Source organism: Engystomops pustulosus, chromosome 5, assembly GCF_040894005.1.
Source record: "Engystomops pustulosus chromosome 5, aEngPut4.maternal, whole genome shotgun sequence".
In the NCBI taxonomy this organism is placed as follows: Eukaryota; Metazoa; Chordata; class Amphibia; order Anura; family Leptodactylidae; genus Engystomops; species Engystomops pustulosus.
Window position 1 is genome coordinate 192,876,756 of NC_092415.1, and position 18,910 is coordinate 192,895,665.

At 40.6% G+C, this 18,910-nt stretch overlaps 1 protein-coding gene across 1 annotated transcript in view; it reads right to left on the reverse strand.

Moving 5' to 3' along the window:
• The window catches only part of PLXDC2 (plexin domain containing 2), a 282,435-nt gene that overhangs the window by 122,028 nt on the left and 141,497 nt on the right, over nt 1-18,910 (reverse strand). The window contains exons 3-4 of the mRNA XM_072154195.1: nt 8,447-8,593; nt 2,453-2,522 (exon numbers count right to left, since the gene is read on the reverse strand). Of these exons, the coding sequence (XP_072010296.1) occupies nt 2,453-2,522; nt 8,447-8,593 (217 nt within the window). The remainder of the gene's footprint in view (nt 1-2,452; nt 2,523-8,446; nt 8,594-18,910) is intronic.

Genomic DNA, 18,910 nt, shown 5'->3' on the forward strand with positions numbered 1-18,910 from the left:
GGTCTGAGTGCCCACAGAAATGGCTCTGAGTGCCACCTCTGGCACCCGTGCCATAGGTTCGCCACCACTGTCCTAGAGAATAAGTTTAAGGCAGTAGCAGGCACGTAGCTGTGCTCCGGACAGCACCACCGGTCTCCGGTTAGGATGAGCGGTGCAGAGTATGAACGGGAGCACGGAGAGAGGTGAGTATAAAAGTTTTATTATGTTTAAAACTAAGATTTTGTTCATAGACAACCCCTTAAATTTATACATAACACCTGATTTAAAACAACAAAAGTTTTTTTTTAACAAAAATTTAAATATATACATAAATGAAAATGTCTCTAACATTCAACTAAAACAAAAATGTAAGCTTTTATCAAGACTATCCGGAGGTCACGATAATGCCCATTTGAACTACAATCAGCAGAGCTCCAGAGAATAACCATATAGTTTACAATTTGTGGGTCAGCTTCTTTCTAGTTCCAGCTTCAGAAGCAGCAGCATCCCACCATAGTGCAGGCCCCCATAATCTCTGGGGCTGATGCTCTATATGTATGTCAGGATCTAATATGAATTATAGGGGCACATTATTCACAAACTGGCACTAAATGTGCCCCCACCCCTGGTATCTGCCAGATTTATCAAGTGGTCCGGTCTGGCTTGTAATTGAATGGGCACAGGATGTAGCTTGTGCATGGGCTAATCTGCCCCATTCACGCCCCATGGCATTGAGGTGGTACAAGGGGGGAAATAGGTGCAATTCCCGGCCAAGCACCAGGAACTCTATTTTAGGGCTTGTACGGCAGATTTTAGGCATAGAAACCTAGATAAGTCTCACCCATAGAAAATATTTGCCTATCCAAGGCATCAACCTCAGAAGTTGCCGTGAGTCAGGCCAAACCCAAGGTCCAACAAGGAAGCCAAACGTGTGAGATGTGGTTTTTACTATAGACCTTTTAAATACTGATTAAATACAGTGAATTACTTTTTATCATACAGCACTGTGTTATGTGTGTTTATTATTCCTGATTTCGCAGTGGAGGAGACTTTACAGGGAGAACTGTTGGGAATTGGAAAACACAGCACAACTGTAGCATCTGCATGAGTGTTTATCTACTCCAACAACAGATAACTCGTGGAACTGCCTTGGAGAATATATCACCTGGAAGAAACTTGAAAACTCCCAAGGTTGAAGCCTTGGATCGGTTTCGTTTTTCTGTGAACACACAGACATTGGGACTGGTTCGTAATCCAAGAGCTCTCGGAGCAGTATTGTGCTGTTAACAATAATGTTGATAATAATAATAATAATAATAATAATCTTTATTTATATAGCGCCATCAAATTCCGTAGCGCTTTAGAAATCATAGGGGACATATACAACTATATTACATTACAAAGAACAAACAGTCATATGGAACAATAGGAGTGAGGGCCCTGCTCACAAGAGCTTACAGACTATGTGGATGAGGGGGTGACACAAGAGGTTGTATAATGGTCCAGCCATTCTTTATAAGGGAACAATATAAAATAATTTAATAAATAATTTACTAAACAACGATGTTGCTGCTTGAACCAGCCATCAGTCGCCATCTTATTTACAGGGTCCTTGGTGAAAAAGACTGCAGAGAAGCCTGGAGCTTGGTATATATCAGTTGTTTGCCAGATAACAGATGGGAGATAGGACATAGGATGGATTAGTAAAGGGAGAGTTGACATTTCATGCAGTTAATGAGTGTTATAGGCTTGCCTAAATAGATATAACTAAATCTCACGCATAGAATGAACGTCTTCAACATGACAAGTAACACAGCGGCAGAATTCTTTGAAATAAGCTCGAATTTAAAATACTTGCAAAACTTCTGCAATTGTGTTGGAGAAATTATTGTCTATACACAACGTAACGGACAACCAGAGTAAACTTGTCGTAAAAACTTGTCGTAAACATGCCAGACAGCCGATCACTACTATACAAAGCTAAAGTGGAAGGCCCATGGCTCGTCAAAGAATGGCCAACAGTAAGTTTCCCCGTGATAACAGTTGACTGTCAGGAATTTGTGAAAACGGGATTATGGCAATGAGTGATTCATCATATCGAAGGGTGGATAGATGATCGATAGATAGATAGAAGCTGGATCATTCTAGTAAGACATATTTTTGTCACACACTGGTTGCACTCATAGCTCTTGGAGAAATATCCAGAAAGTTTAGAAGAGGAAATTGTAATCATTGGTACAAAACCATAAAGAATGAATTTTCTGCTTAAAAGCCTCCAATCTTTCCACTATTATGAGGCATGAAAATGATTCTCCCCAGGTTAAACTCCAAACTTCTCCGGTAAATGGCTTTCTAACGTGTGCGTCTCTTTTTATTGTAGACCACCCAGGCACCATAGGTATATTATTTGATTCCGAGCCAGGAGGAAATCCATACACAATTTCTTAGCGTAGAGAAGTGTAGTGGTACTTACCTCCGGTCGCCACTGTAATTTCCCGTAGAAAATGGCCGTAGAACGGAAAATCAAAGGACAGGTTCACTCTCTGCAAGGGACAACGATAGAAGGAGTTATTTTTTTTTTTCATACTGAGGGAAAACACTGGATTAAAGTTTTATACCAAAGAGTGTTTTATTCATTATACTCCATATACTACTTCAGTTTAGCTTCTAATAACATTCACTTGCAAGCAGTTGCCATGGGAACAAAGCAGCCAATGTAATCGAAAGAGAATTTCGGTAAAATGAAATGCTTAGCATACCCCGGACAGATTTTTTTTTTATTCTTTTCATCAAAATAGTTTAACCTTTATGTCTGAGAGAAGCAAATTCACTGTTGTTGCACTTTGTCATCTTAAAAATATCTCCTTTCGAAGCGTCGTACTGATGGAATATGACAGGGACAGCATAAATAAGATGTTTGTTAGTCGGGGAAAGGATGGACACTAATACAGAATATTCTCTGAAAGAGGTGTCCTGAAATGTTCGAAGTTTTAGGTTGAATAAAGGGTCAAGAGACGTTGCCGGTGGTGTATGTACCATCTCAGGCATCTTTGAGGAAAGGGGGTGTCACAGGTGCTCCCGCGACCCATGATTTGGGTTGGAGGCGCACCGTGATCATCTGTGATTTGTGGCGGGCTATGGTGAAAACCAGACTCCGGTCTCAGGTGTCGGCTTGCGTCATCGTCCACGGTAGTCCAGTGGGTCCACTACCCTTGGCGCCTGACAGGGGGTTTGCGAACTGATATAGTTTTCCAAAATTTTTTAAGAGGCTTTAAATAGTTCTCAACTTTGCAGATCTATAAAGGGGTGTTCCCGCAAAGACAAAATTCTTAAATATGCTCAGGATAACAAAATAACACATCCTCCAATTCAATGTTATCAAAAATACATCATTTTACAGATATAATTCCAACCTGGCCCTATCAGTTCTGGTGTTTACATTTTGGTTGTCCCAGGATCCAACCGTAAACCCCTGACTATGGTCGGGAAGATTCCTCTGACAGACAGACCCCTCTGCCCCCTGTAACCTCTGGTGAAGTCTCTGGATGTTACTATAGTCCCAGACTGCAATGATCAACTGTAAGGTGTCTGTAATGAAGCTTTGTTGATAATCCTTGGTCCAAATACAGCAAAAAAAATTTTAAACTCCAATTGTCACTGGGGAAATTTTTTTTTATGTCTGGAACTAAAATTATAAAATATATATGGTTTTGACTTACATACAAATTCAACTTAAGAACAAATCTATGGAACGTTGGCCTATCTGTGCCCTTATTTTACCTGATTCCTTGATGCAGCTCCGTCTCCTATTTGTGAGCCAGCTAATTCTTGGTGACAACCCTAGCTAAGGTTTACTCTGAAGAGTAGGAGGCCACCCTGATCTTCTATTTATATATGAACTTCTCAATCCCTATCTTCCCAACCCATGAAGTGTGCCTAAACTTCTTGATCTCCATCTACCCTGACCTCTACCTATCTGTGCCCCTCCTTTCCTGACCTATTTGATGCATCGCTGTCTCTGATTTGTGAATTGTGAAGGGTTGTCCCCTAGTTCTAAGGGACAACCCTAGCTTAGTTTTTCTCTTCAACTTGTACCTGCACTACTCACCTTTTATCTTCTTTTGACCTTTAAATGAACCTGAACTTTTTGATATCCACCTACCCTGACCTTGGCCTATCTGTGCATCTCCTTTGCCTGACACCTTGATGCTTCACACCAATGTCTCTTGACATCCCATGGGCCAGTTTTTCACCAGTATAGGACCACTTCGAGAGGTTGCAGACTTATCATACTGTTTCAGGGAAGTCCAGACCCTTGTACAAAGATTTTAAGAGAGAAAACTGATAGGGTCACTTGGAACATGCTCTTGGGAGTAGGCACAAGCCAGTCTAGTGGCACAATGGGACCAAAACCATATACAGCATTTTAAAGTGGAAAAATCTATGTTCAAGTAGAGTTGACAATTTTGGAGCAGAAAGGTCACAGAAAAATATTAAAACCTCAGTGGCCACAATACATTACATTTCAGCTCATGGGCGATGCTGTACATCTGATCAACATATATTATATTATAACGGAATATCTAGTATGGAATGGTAGATCAACCAGGGATTTGGAGGTAAAATAAGAACTGTAGAAGTTTCCTAGAAGCGAGGGGCTGATCACGTGACTCTCCAGCTGTTCACTTTGTTTACTTCCAATGTTATCACCCGGCAGATGTTCCACCTCCAATTCCAGGAGACATATAAATCATACACGTCTGCTCCTCTGACAGCAAATAACACAATTCAGTTTTGTAGCCAACCAGAAAAAATTTTCAAAATAACAACTTGAAAATCTAAAGAAAAAATGATTTTGCCATACAAATGACCTAGTTAACCAATCTGCTGCCAGGTATTTCATGACTATTTTTATAGGTCTAATACAAAAAAAAAACCGACCCTGAGCTATGAAATGTCAAACAGCACATTATACCCCCATGTCAATGATTTTCCTTGAAGAAGGCGCCTTCTTCCACTCAGAATTTCACAATGATGGGCGCCTTCATGCTACTTTGTAAAAAAGTAACATACAAAGCAGATTTATAACTTAACTTAATTATTACGTAACCTTATTATAACTAAATGATGAGCAAAAGAACATCTTAAAGGGGTTGTCCAACAGTTTTTAAAATTATAAAGGCGGGCTGGAGAGGGATTTTAAAAAAAAACAAAAACAAAGTTGAACTCATCTCCTCCGTCACTCCCGGAGTCGCAGCTTGCCGGTCCATGCCCCTGTTTGTTTCTAGGGGCACTCAGCGCATGATACAGCGGCAAATGATTTTAGGTTATATGCGGAGGACTTTTAACCCTTTACAAGCAGGAATTACTGATGTGAAGGTACAATACATTACCTTGTTCGGGTTCCCAACTAGTATGTGACCCCTGACATCTGTCGGGAAAGCTCCCGATAGATATGCTGAGCGTATACATTGACATGCATTGGCAGACGGAGATATAATTGTTGCTTCCCTCTGACCACTATATGATGCATCCTACGTCAAGCTACATTTTCCCATCCTGCTCCCTCCTGCTGAGGGACGTATAGGCTCAGCGGAGGCAATAGCAGCCTATTGGGAGCGGATGCAGCATATTGCGCATTATGAGGACAGTGACATCACTGGGGAAACGCCCTGTACATCTGCAGCGGCCGGTAAACTCCTCCCTCCGCGACTAATCCCACTGTATACACACATTGGGATAAGTATATATCAAATGCAATTATCTCTTGTCACTTTTTTTGATGCAGTTACATGAAAACAAGGGAAGATACCATCATTTTATGTTATGTTCTCGTTATCGTGGCAAAACCAGATAAGTCTGTGCCATATACATAGTAAGGACACGTATGAATCCCCCCGACGTGTCCTTACAACGCATGGCACAAATTGTAATGTGAACCCAGCCTAAGCCAATCAAGTTTAATAAGTGGAGTGCATGAACATATCTTTTTTTAAGCTCAGTCGGACCGTGCGCCAGACTTAACCTGCTAAGTCTGACAGAATTGTGTCACACGCCCCATGTTAAAGGTGCACCATAAATAAAGTGATGCAATCTATCGGATGCAATCTATCATGAAGAACATGCGCCAGAAATCCTGAATCTGGCGCCCCCTGCTCACTACACAGGTAACTGCACTGTTCTAAGCAAATGTGCACCAATATGTTACATACAGTAAGCACCACCTTCTCTCCGACGCTCTGCGCCTACATGCAACTTTATGAATCCAAATTCTAAGCTTCATTCATATTCAGATTCCTCTTTTTAGTATTTTAGTGTATTGTTAATCATAAACTATAGTATGGAAAATGTTTAAAGCCAATATTCTGCTCACTTACTCTGTGTGCTGCTACCACATGGATTAGCAAGTAGAAACAAATCCTTTTTTGGGTCCGCATCATGGCCGCCCTCTGTATCAGTAGGTCGCAGCACATTAGAAGGCAGTGGTTTCTGACCTTAATCACCTGCAGTTTCCCCTTCTTCTGTCACCCGCTCTCCCTGAAATGCTGTAGCGGCCATTACATACCGCGTGACTTTTAGAAACTGTTACTATTTTAAGTTCCATTAAGTTTATATTTGCACATTAAGTCTGCACATTGCGCTGCTGTTTCATTTCCCGCTGCAGAAAACATGATTTCTGTACTGCACGCACCAAGAGTAAATGGAAAATCAAGGATTTGTAGCCGTTCTGTAAGATTCATACGCTGACATGTACTAGCTATGCTGTATATACTTTATAATGCAGTGATGGCAAACCTTTTAGGCACAAAGTGCCCAAACTACAACCAAAACCCACATATTTTTCACAAAGTGCCAATGCGTCAATTTAAGCAGTAACTTATGACTCCCTGCTCTGTCACAGCTGTAAATTGTGTAGGTACCTGAGGACACCAATACAGTAGAAAGAAGATGAAGAAGTTTCAGATTATCATTGTAGCTTCCTTCTAGAGTCCTGGGCTGCCTGGGACTGCAAGAGGCCTTGAGTCCTGTCTGGCGAACTCTGCGTTGGGGTGATGGCGCTGGTGCCCATAGAGAGGGCTCTGAGTGCCACCTCTGGCACCCGTGCCATAGGTTCGCCATCACTAGTATAATGTGTGTTACAAGTACTGCAGAACTTCTAAGAAAACCATTATCATTACGGGCGTAGGGTTGGCCGAGAAATGGTCGAAATTAGTGATCCATGTTAATTGTGCATTGTGTAGTCAGCTTTCAGTGACTGAAGATGTTTTTTTAAGTTCTATGGAAACTCTGTAGGAGTCATGGAAGGATAAGGACAAAAATATAAAATGTACTTACCTCATTTGGGTTCCCAACTAGTACGTGTCCCCTGACATCTTTGTGTACCCTCCTGGATGGGCTAATGTTGATGACATGACTGTAGTGATCAGTTGAGATCAATGCTCTGACTCATGTGATTGCTCAAAAGCCACTGATTGGCCGAAGCAGTCACATGATGCAAAACGCTTCTCATCCAGTCACGAGTGTACACAAAGGGGCCGGCTCTGAACTGTATATTGGGAATGGGTAGCCGGGTCCCAGCTCCCAAGGGGTTTTCCAGTGAACCTGGAAGGATCTCAAAATGTAGCACAATATCCTTCTACGGGTCAAGTGTAGGAGTCCAGCTCTGCCCCAGTCACGGTAAGCGATGTTCTGCAAATCAAACCCAAATTGTATACAGAAGTGCTCCTGTTATTGGCAGTAAATAGCCCTGGAAATCGGTTTAAGGTAAAGAATTGGATTTGTACTGACAATTGTCCAGTTATATTATAAATCATCAATGTAATCTTTAAAAATGAAAAATGATACAAGCAACAGTTTAACAAAAAAAATAAAAAATTCTGGGGACTCATTTACAAAACACAGACACACACAGATAGATAGATAGATAGATAGATAGATAGATAGATAGATAGATAGATATGAGATAGATAGATAGGAGATAGATAGATAGATAGATAGATAGATAGGAGATAGATAGATAGATAGATAGATAGATAGATAGATAGATAGATAGGAGATAGATAGATATGAGATAGATAGATAGGAGATAGATAGATAGATAGATAGATAGATAGATAGATAGATAGGAGATAGATAGATAGATAGATAGATAGGAGATAGATAGATAGATAGATAGATAGATAGATAGATAGATAGATAGATAGATAGATAGGAGATAGATAGATATGAGATAGATAGATAGGAGATAGATAGATAGATAGATAGATAGATAGATAGATAGATAGGAGATAGATAGATAGATAGATAGATAGATAGATAGGAGATAGATAGATAGATAGATAGATAGATAGATAGATGGTAGATAGATAGATAGATAGATAGATAGATAGATAGATAGATAGATAGTATGCACTCTGTTTCCCTGGGCCACTTGTGACAATACGGGACCTACATACAATGTACTTACAGCTGCTTGTCGATGAGTATTTGATAGGATCCCGTGAATCTTTACTTTCTCTTTTTCCATTTCATCGATGTTGACCCATAAATCCCGACTGGCAGAATCCAATGGTCCATAGATTCTGGACATATAATACTTGTGATCCATATCCTCCTGTAACACAGAGAAGATTTATTGTATGATAGAGATTTCTTATACGATCAACAATAATACTTTTTACACTTTAACAATGTCCTTCTCTAAAGTTTGGAAAGGGCATCTGTCAACAGTATGACCCCCCTGGATTAGGGGCACGGCCAGTGGATTCCCTTGTACTGAGGGAAGACAACCTTTATTTTATCCTTCTTCTGAAGACCAGGAAACCTGGAACATCGTAATTTGTTTTGTATGTAAATGAGAGACTGAAATGAGAGGGATTTGCGGTGTATGCACAATCTGCACTACAATCAGGGATGTAACTAGGAAAGGCAGGGCCCCATTCAGAAGTCTGCTATGGGGCCCTGCATCTGCTAGTTACACCCCTGATTGTAGTGCAGATGGTGCATACACCGCAAACACCCTAAAAAAATATACATATTTCTATATATACATGTTAATACACTCTTATACAAATTTATACACTTCTCTCCCCCAGACATTGTCCTCTCCCCCGACATTTCTTATCTGAGCTGCCGATTCATGCTGTGCATTTGTGGATAATGTGCCCTGTTATATACATATTATGGTGTACAATGTGCAGCATAATATGTATATAATGGTGCACATACTCCATTCTTTAGTGTGTCAGGTCAGATTCCGGGGCCCCCTGACACTGCGAGCCCCATAGCAGCTGCTATGGCTGCTACCACTATAGTTACGCCCCTGACTGTAATGTGATCTTACTCTCAGTTAAGCTTCTAGTCCGTGTGTATTCTTAGAGAAAACAAGAGACATGCTGTTTGGAAAACTGTGTGTGGGGTGTGCTTAAAGGAAACCTGTCATTAGGATTGTCATTTTTAGCTGGTGACAGGTTCTAATAGCCTATGCTATGCTCATTTTAAAAATGCCTAGTCAGAGTTCTGAGTACTTTATAAAATTGTAATTCAGATTACCTGGCTCCCTGCCAGCAGTGTGTTTTATGCCTGTGTCCCAGACTCCTGATTTATTCTTCCTCACCTCCACACTCATCTAGATCCCTTCCCCTTATTGTGCATTAAGCAGGCAGGGGAGGATGGGGGATGGTGTGGAATAGAGGAAAAATGCATCGAGGAAACTGAGACACTAGCACAGTTTCCCCACCCCGGGACTCAGCACACCTGCTCGCAAGGAACAAGGTAATGTGAAATAAACTTTTATAAAGTACAGAAACAATTCATAATGCTGACAAATGCATTTTTAACCCCATAGCGCAATAAGACGTACCCTTACGTCTTACTGCGCATGGGGGAGTATGAAGAGGGCTCACGGGCTGAGCCCTCTTCATACTCACCGGGCATTTGCTTCATAATGAAGCAAACGCCCGTCGCTAACACCCGCGATCGGTGCTTGCACCGATCGCGGGTGTTAACCCTTTGATCGCCGCCGGCAAAGCTGCCGACGGCATTAAAGAGCCGGCGGCGCGTGGGCGCCGCCATCTTGGCTCCGATCGTCACTCCCCGTGACGTCACCGGGGAGCGGCGATCCATTGCCATGACAGCCTGGGATCACACAAAGATCCCAGGCTGTCATGATCGAGGCTATCTATTACAATGTGCGATCTGCACATTGTAATAGATGGTATGCAAAATCCCCATATACTGCCACACTGTAGTATGGCAGTATATGGTAGGATCAATCAGACAACCTAGGGTTAAAGTACCCTAGGGAGTCTGAAAAATAGTAAAAAAAATAAATAAAAAAAAGTAAAAAAAAAAAATTATATTTAAAAAACATAAAAATTCAAATCACCCCCCTTTCCCTAGAACTGATATAAATATAAATAAACCGTAAAAATCATAAACACATTAGGTATCGCCGCGTCCGAAAATGCCCGATCTATCAAAATATAATAACCGTTTTTTACTGCGTTTAACCCCGTAGCGGAAAATAGCGCCCGAAGTCGCAAATGGCATTTTTTTGCCATTTTGAAAAATAGAAAAAATTCTATAAAAAGTGATCAAAAGGTCGCACAGTCCTAAAAATAGAAGCAATGAAAACGTCATCAGAAGTCACAAAAAATGACACCACTCATAGCTCCATACACCAAAGTATGAAAAAGTTATTAGCGCAAGAACACGGCAAAATGAAGAATTTTTTTTCTGTACAGGAGGTTTTAATTTTTGTAAATGTATGAAAACATTATAAAACCTATACAAATTTGGTATCCCCGTGATCGTATTGACCCAATGAATGAAACAGACCTGTCATTTGGGGCACACAGTGAAAGCTGTACAAAACAAAGTCCACAAGAAATGGCGCAAATGTGTTTTTTCATCATTTTCACTGCATTTAGAATTTCCCGCTTCCCAGTACACGGCATGGAATATTTAATACCATCACTATGAAGTGCAATTTGTTACGCAGAAAATAAGCCATCACATAGCTCTGTACACAGAAAAATAAAAAAGTTATAGATTTTTGAAGGTGGGGAGTGAAAAATAAAAACGCAAAAACAAAAAAGGGCCTGGTCTTTAAGGGGTTAAAATCAGCATAACATAGGCTATTGGAAGCTGTCACCAGCTAAATATTACATTCCTAGTGACAGATCCGCTTTAAGGTATGTGAGGGGCAGTATGGAGTGGATCTGGAGTTCAGAAAGACAAAACAAAGTATTCCATATCCAACATTTACATAAAAAATCATTTAAATAATTTTTCTAGGTTTCATTCCCATCAGATTAAATAAGAAACAAATGTGTATACATAGTACAAAGATACCTTTCTGGGTGGAGGGGGATATAGCACTATTGGGTGCAGCCCCCACCTGGTATTCAATGCACCTGATATACCAAAAGGCTGCAACTCTCAGGTTAATTCTACACCAGATGGAGCCCCTGCCACAAACCACTCCCACTCCTCCCCGCCCCATATGCCACATCATCACCAAGTCAGCAGATGGGGCGTGGAGAAGTGGGAGTGATTCACAGTGGAGGCCGGACCTGGCATAGAATTGACCCAGAAACTCATCCAGGAATTGTAACTTTTTCATGGCCTTTACTGCATAAAACTGACATACAAGCCACGAGAAATTTTTGGGAGGTTCAGACTGACTGTCTTTACAGTTATTCTTCACTCTGAAAACATATTCTGATTACACATATGGCAAGAAAAGTTACAAACCTGGTACCCCATATTCTTCAGCAGGTGCCTCTCCCAACCTTGCCGGATCTCTCCTTACATGACCACTAACTTTATAAAGAAACGGCCTGGAGGAGGCGCGTCTGTGACTTACAGATGACTTCCCGGCAAAAATCTGTGGCCATTATAAAAAAGAAAGGTCGATGGAGGTAGAACAACGGAAGGCACCAGGAATGTTGAATCTTCATAGTCAAATTTAGTCTCCATGGAGAAGGGTCAAGTTAAATGTAAACATTAAAAAAAAAACACAAAAAAATATGTGTGCATAAAAACTAAAAAAAAAAAATAATAAATTTTTTGTTATTGACACAACATCAGTTCTGCGCTAAGGAAACATTAGATATTCAGCGCTTTGACTCTCAACTTGTTGTATTCAAATGCGATCTCTTATCATTTAATTATTTCCTAATATTCCGATGATAACCCTGACTGATGGAATTATGCGAGGTACCACAATGCATTCTGCTCTCCACTTACTAAATATCCCCTTCATTTAGGTCATGGCAATTTATTTATTATTAATACTTCTGAAAAGATAGCTGGGAAAAAAAAGTTTCATTAATTGTTCCGAGGATAATCTTCTCGAGGTTAATTAGCTTAGAACCGATAGACGAGAAGAAGGATTTTCGTGCAATTAACCTATTAAATAAAACATCTGAAAGCGCCGAGCGAGAGGCTTTTCCTGGGCAATTAATAAATGAAGTACCTGAAACTTGTGAAAAGTGTTAAATAAACGCTAAAAATCAAATATTTCGTCGCCAGGGGAGAACCTCAACTATGCGCAGCCTTACGAGAGCCATAGAACGGAGCCCTCCCCCCCCCCATCCGATAGAAATTTATCAGGTTATGTTTTTTAGCTAGTGGGTTCTCCATAAAGTTTCTGGAGCTTATTAACTAAGGGTCGCAGATCACACTTTCGACAGACTTTCCAATGTTTTGGGGATTGGCACAGCTTGAACAGGTAATTAACAGATGTCTGCGCTGGGATTGTGTCGCATGCAATCAGAAATGGGGGGGAGGCTTCGGACGATCCAACTGATTCGGACTAAGCGCAGGATTTAACTTTCAAATTGTGTCCCAAGCCCAAGCACTTACATGCACCAGGAAGAAGAAGGTGAACTCCGGCGGACCTGAGCGGGGAAGCGACACATGCAGGATATCCTGCTCACGATCTTAGTGAATCACGGCACAGTGCATGATCATCAGACAATGCACTTTCGGGGAACTCCGTCGGACAGGTAAGTAAATGTGCCCCACTTTGTAGTAGATAACTGCGCCCCTGATGCTGCCCCCCATTTTGCCACAGGTGTTGCTGCCTGAGGCAACAGGCTCAACTCGCCTCATGGCTGGTGCACCCCTTTTCGTTACGTTAGTTTATACAAGGTCAAAAATGACAAATGGGGTTATAGAAGAATTGCTTTTTATTTAAGAAGTGAAATCAAGTTTTTGGGTGTTCAGGGTTCAAAACTAATAGACAAACACTCAAAAAGGTTAATATATATTTTTTTTAATTATTTCCAAGCATTTCTGCTCCCACAATGCTCTGCTTGGGTCATGTACTCTCACTTATCCCGAGAATCATTTGTTATATTATAGGCAATTTTTATTATTTGTCTGGATCCTTGGAATCAGAGGGAGCAACAAGTGCTTTCTAAAATTCTCACGCAATATTCTTCATTGAAGACGTATAATACTGGTACATCTCCATATCTGTGTATATTTCTCTATATTAACCCATTAAGGACCAGGCCATTTTGTTGTTTTGCGTGTCCATTTTTCACTTCCTATCTTTAAAAATCCATGACTTTTTAGTTTTTAGCTGTAAGGGCATATTTTCTGCCCAACAAATGGTACGTCCCAGTGAAGGCATTTCATATTCCATGCCAGTTACTGGAAAGCTGGAAAATAATTTAAAATGAAATGAAACGGTAGAAAATAATGCATTTGCACCATTTTCTTCTGGACACAGTTTTTATGGTTTTCACTGTGCACTCCATATGACACTTCTACGACAATCCTATCCATATATCTGCCAGCTTTGCTACCTGCAGGTAAATGGTTAACACCCGCGATTGGTGCCAGCGATCTATGTCAAGTTAATTTATATGTTCTATGTTTTTTGGCAGTAATTTATAATTTTCTTAGCTTTACCATCTAAGGAGGGCTCTTGGTCTACTCTACCACTACTACTACTAGTAGTAGTACTATTACAATCTAATACTGTCTTCATTACCCCCATAGTGTTGGACTAGGACCTCTTTAGAGGGGGCGCACTCCAAACTGTGTTGTCTTCTGCTTGACCTCTGGGGCTCATCACTGTATTACAGTCTGGTCCCTCTGGATGGTTCTCTGGTGGACCACTCCAACTCTGCCTATACATAAGGTCTCACCTACGAAAAAGTTCTGTAACTCAATGAAGCATTGAGTTGGCAAGTGCTATTAGTAAGTACCGATCCCCATTCCTTCAGGGATGAGTTTTCTCTTTATTTACAACATTATATCCCATTCAAATACAATTAAAAGACCACATCCAAGCCAGAAGGTGTTTTCAAAGAAGACACAATATATTGCATAATCAGGGATACTGGGAGCTGGAATTTTGCCCAGAAGCAATTTAATATTCTCCAAAGCCTCCTAACACATTTTGGTGTATATGATGCCTTTCTTTGCCCAATTTCCAGTGAGGTCACTCAGCGGAGTAATGACAAAGAAGTCATAAAAACAAATAACATTGTAGACTGATACAATGTATTTTGTGACCCATGAAAATCATAAATATCTTGTTATAATGAGAAAAAAAGTAGGACTTGAAGGACAGTTTACAACCTGAGCCTCTATATTTTGGAAAAACCACTTTTTGTATCATGATCTCCTCATGTATGGACAAGGATAACAAATGATGTTAGGGGTATTCCAAGATAATTAAAAATATTTTTTTTTGGTGGGAGGGACTCAAAGGAGATCTACCACCAGGATGAAGGATTGTAAACCAAGCACACTGGCATACTGATGTGTGCCCCCTCTGGCTGGATCCGCTCTTCTTTTAGCTTCTTATGCCCTTGTTTTTAAGAAAAAAGGGCTTTAAAATTATGCAAATTAGCCTGAGGGGCTCCAGGCTCCATTAACTCCTATGAAGCCTGGAGACCCCCAGGCTCATTGGCATTATTTTTAAAGACTTTTTTTTTCTCAAAAACAAGGGCATAATAAAAGACTATTTTCTCCAAAATGAGGTCTTTAGAAGATAAAGGAACAATGTAACCTGTTGCAAGGGACACACACCAGGGTGTATGTGTGCTTGGTGGACTATACTGCATCCATGTGGTAGATTTCCTTGAAGTGCTTTGTCCTGTTCGTGAGGCAGGGCGTTGAAACCCAGATCCCCACCAGTCTAATATAAGTGGCCTATCCAAGAGAATGATGACCCATTTTAAAGTTCTTCTTGTAATTGTTAAAAGAGATAACACAAAAAACAAAACCACCTCAGCTCCTCTTTATCCCTGATCCTGTGTTCTTCACTACTCTTGACATGCCGGGATCTCTTAGAAAATAAACTTATAATTAGCAGCCTGGAGTGCGTGGACAAGATGTCCAGCTCTCCGGGCTGCTAATTATGCACACCCCCTCACCTCCCTTTCCTATGCTGGGAGCATTGTAGAGCGAGGTGACGTCACACAAGTGAATTCATCATGAAAGATGGAGATGCAGAGGAGTGCATAATTAGCAGCCCGGAGAGCTGGACATCTTGTCCATGCACCCTGTGCTACTAATTATAAGTTTGTTTTCTAGGCGATCCCGGCATGTCAAAACTAGTGAGCAACACTCCAGGGATCAAGATGAAGAGAACGTGAGTGTTTCTAGGTGTTTTTTCAACTGGTTGATTTCCTTTAAGCAACATAAACTCGTTTTCCTGTACCCTTCAGATGTTATGAGTTAAATGGCTGCTTCCATGTTGGATTAGGATCACGGAAGATTTATTTGCTAGTTCTCAATAGGTAGTGGTGGGGTTTATAGATTTTTCCTTGATGGTTCAGGATAGAAAAATAATTTTTGGCTGATAAAATAGGATTATTAGCTGCTTCTAAGAGGAACTGGGGTCATGGAAGCATTTTGGTCCCAAGTGGTCAAGGATGATGGTGGGGTTATTGGTGGCTCCCATCATGAACTAGGCTAATGGAAAAATTATTGGCTACTTCCATGTTGGTCTATGATGGTGGAGGCGTAATAGCTACTTGCCATTTTGGATTACAGTGATCCAAGAGTTCTTGGCCGCTTTCCTAGTGGTCTAGGGTGGTAGAGTGGTTGATGGCTGCATCCATTAGGAACTACGGTGATGAAATACTTTCAGTCACTGATTTCTTGGGTTGTGTTGGGGGTTAGTGGCTGCTTTCATTAAAGACTTGGGCTACAGTATATGGTTCCGAATGTTAATCTCTGTATTAATGGGAATCTGGGTGATATATTATCAAAAAACAGGTTTGATGAAGCCTTAAAACGCAGGTTGTCCCACACCTCATTGTTATTACGAAATTAACTTTACAGAGTTAAAATGAGTTGTAATTATAACCAACCAACATGAAAGTTCCACAGAATACGGGACAGAGATCAGACTTTATTTCCTGGAATAAAATAATAATTCTGTACCATGGCCCCCTGAACAAATAAAGATTAGCATTAACAAAAAAATTAGCCCTCTCCAAATTGAGCACGCCCCATAAAATGTTCTTTACACATTCTCATTAACCTATTTGGGTGAATCCTGGCAGATGCAATGTAATTCTGAGCCGCACAAACAGACTGTGGTGTAAGGAAATATTGTATGAAATGGCTGGAACCAGGAGAGTTGGCCGGATCTAGATGTGCGCTGGGCACAGTGACAACTCCAAGACAAAACAATAGGCAGAAGACAGAACGTCCTCAGATTCCTTGAAGGAAAGCAACACTGACATTTTCTTTTATTATCCAACCAGTATGTAGCAAAAAACTGAGAAAAAGTTGCCAAGTGCACATATTAAAAAACCACAACCTGAAAAACAAGGCAATAGTGTCTATTTCATGCATTGTCTTCTTGAACGGTTCCATAATACTAAGATATATAAGTATATTTAGGATCTACTAGGACCCCCAAGATCTGAAAAAGAAGTGCTAGATTTTATTCTAGCACCCCCACAGGGAAGACAAATAGTTACATTGTTTTATAAAAATGAGTTATTGGAAATCTACCACTGAAAAAACAAAAAAAAACTAAAAATACTCATACCCGCTCCTCTACATCTTGTCTTTTGCTAAGCTTGACACGCCAGGATAACCTAGAAAAGAAACCTATAATTAGCAGCACAGAGTGAAGGGACAAGTTGTCCCACGCTCCGGGCTGCTAAATATGCACACCCCCTGCACCTCCCTCTCCCATGTTTTCAGGCCTCTCGCGTGACATCACCTTGCTCTCCCATGCTCCCAGCATGTGAGAGATAGCTAATGAGGGTGTGCATAATTAGCAGCCCGTAGTGCCGGACATCTTGTCCCGGGCTGCATCGATATATGACCAAAACAAAGAATAGGTTTTTTAATATGAATTGGGTTGGAGTCCAACATTTATGACTGTCTCCAGTGCCATGGGAAGTACAGACAATGGAAGAACAAATTTGTTCTCTGTTTAGTGGTTCTATTTCAGTGATCCGGTCTTGACCACTATAAAGAACACAGAACTGTTGTTCCAGCTCCAGTCTCTGAGTTTGGAAAATGCAGCGTCCTTATAATATATAGATGTGATGGGTTCTCCAGAACATAAAATGTGCTACGTTCTCAACCTTTATTTTTCCTCTTACTTTTCACCATAACAAACGTCAGGGTCAAACCGGCCTATCATGTAATCTCAGGATCATCTGGTGGGCCCAGTTATTGAGGTATTAATGGGCCCAGAGATTCAGCAGATGACAACCTAATTTTGAAGCCACTACAGTCTGTTGATTAAAGGTTGCTTTATGGTCGGCCATTTAATCCAGAAAGCCTGAGGGACCCCACACTGTACACAGGTGGTCCACTGATTTGAGTGCAAAATATGTCATTTTCACTATCCACCCTGAAAAATTAAAGGGGTTTTCCAGTCCTAATCTATAAATAATCTATCTATTGATAATAAATTTGTTGGAGAAACACCCAAGATCCCTTCCAAAGAACTGTTTGACTCTCCCGCAGTGAGCAGCTAGATTATGGATGGAGGTATCTCATTCCAGCTTCATCTGTAGTGTCAAATAGTGAAAAGGTGTGGCACCCCTACCAATCACCTATTAGTGACCGATCCAACAGAGATTTTGTTAAAGGAAACCTACCATGAGGAAGTGTATATGATGGTAGATTCATTTGTAATGTAATAATCCTGGAACCTAACTTGTTAAAAACTTTATTTTAGTAATATGTAAATTACCTGCAGAGGCTACTGGGGCATGGAGTAGCGTTAGCTCCCGGCTTGTACACGCCCCAGTAGCCTCTGCAGTTAATTTACATATTACTAAAATAAAGTTTTTAGCAAGTTAGGTTCAGGGATTATTACATTACAGATTAGGGCAGAGGCAGCAGGAGGAATCTACCATCACATCTACTTCTGATGGTAGATTCCTCATGGTAGGTTTCCTTTAAGAGACTGAGGTTGAAAAACCCCTCTTAAACACATATTGCCAGGTGATTGACAAGGGAGGCTTTCCGAGAGGACACTTTGTGACCAGCTGACCATCGATGGTCCTTTCTCAGAAGTAAGTAATTAAAATACAACCAATTGGGGAGTCTGTGAAGACTGGAGTAGTAAAATACCACCTGATTTTTCACTTTTGATATCAGCTTTCATATATAACATTTTAATTAAGCTTCTCCTTCCTGATAAGACCTGACATTTACACGGAGTTACATTGGAATTCATCGTTACTCAACCTTCTATGGAAAGAAACTACTGCTAACATTTGATAGCAAAAATCCACGAAATTGATATAAATTGAGAAAATCATAAATGACTTTTGTGATGAAATCATTTCCTTTGTTTCCCTGTGAGCTCATATCAGGAATGTCTCTTTATACTCTAATTGACCTTCAAAAAATCTGACAAAAATCACAGCCCCTCGCGGAGTCTTTTATCTTAATGTATGAATGTTTTTATCTTTCCTCCACT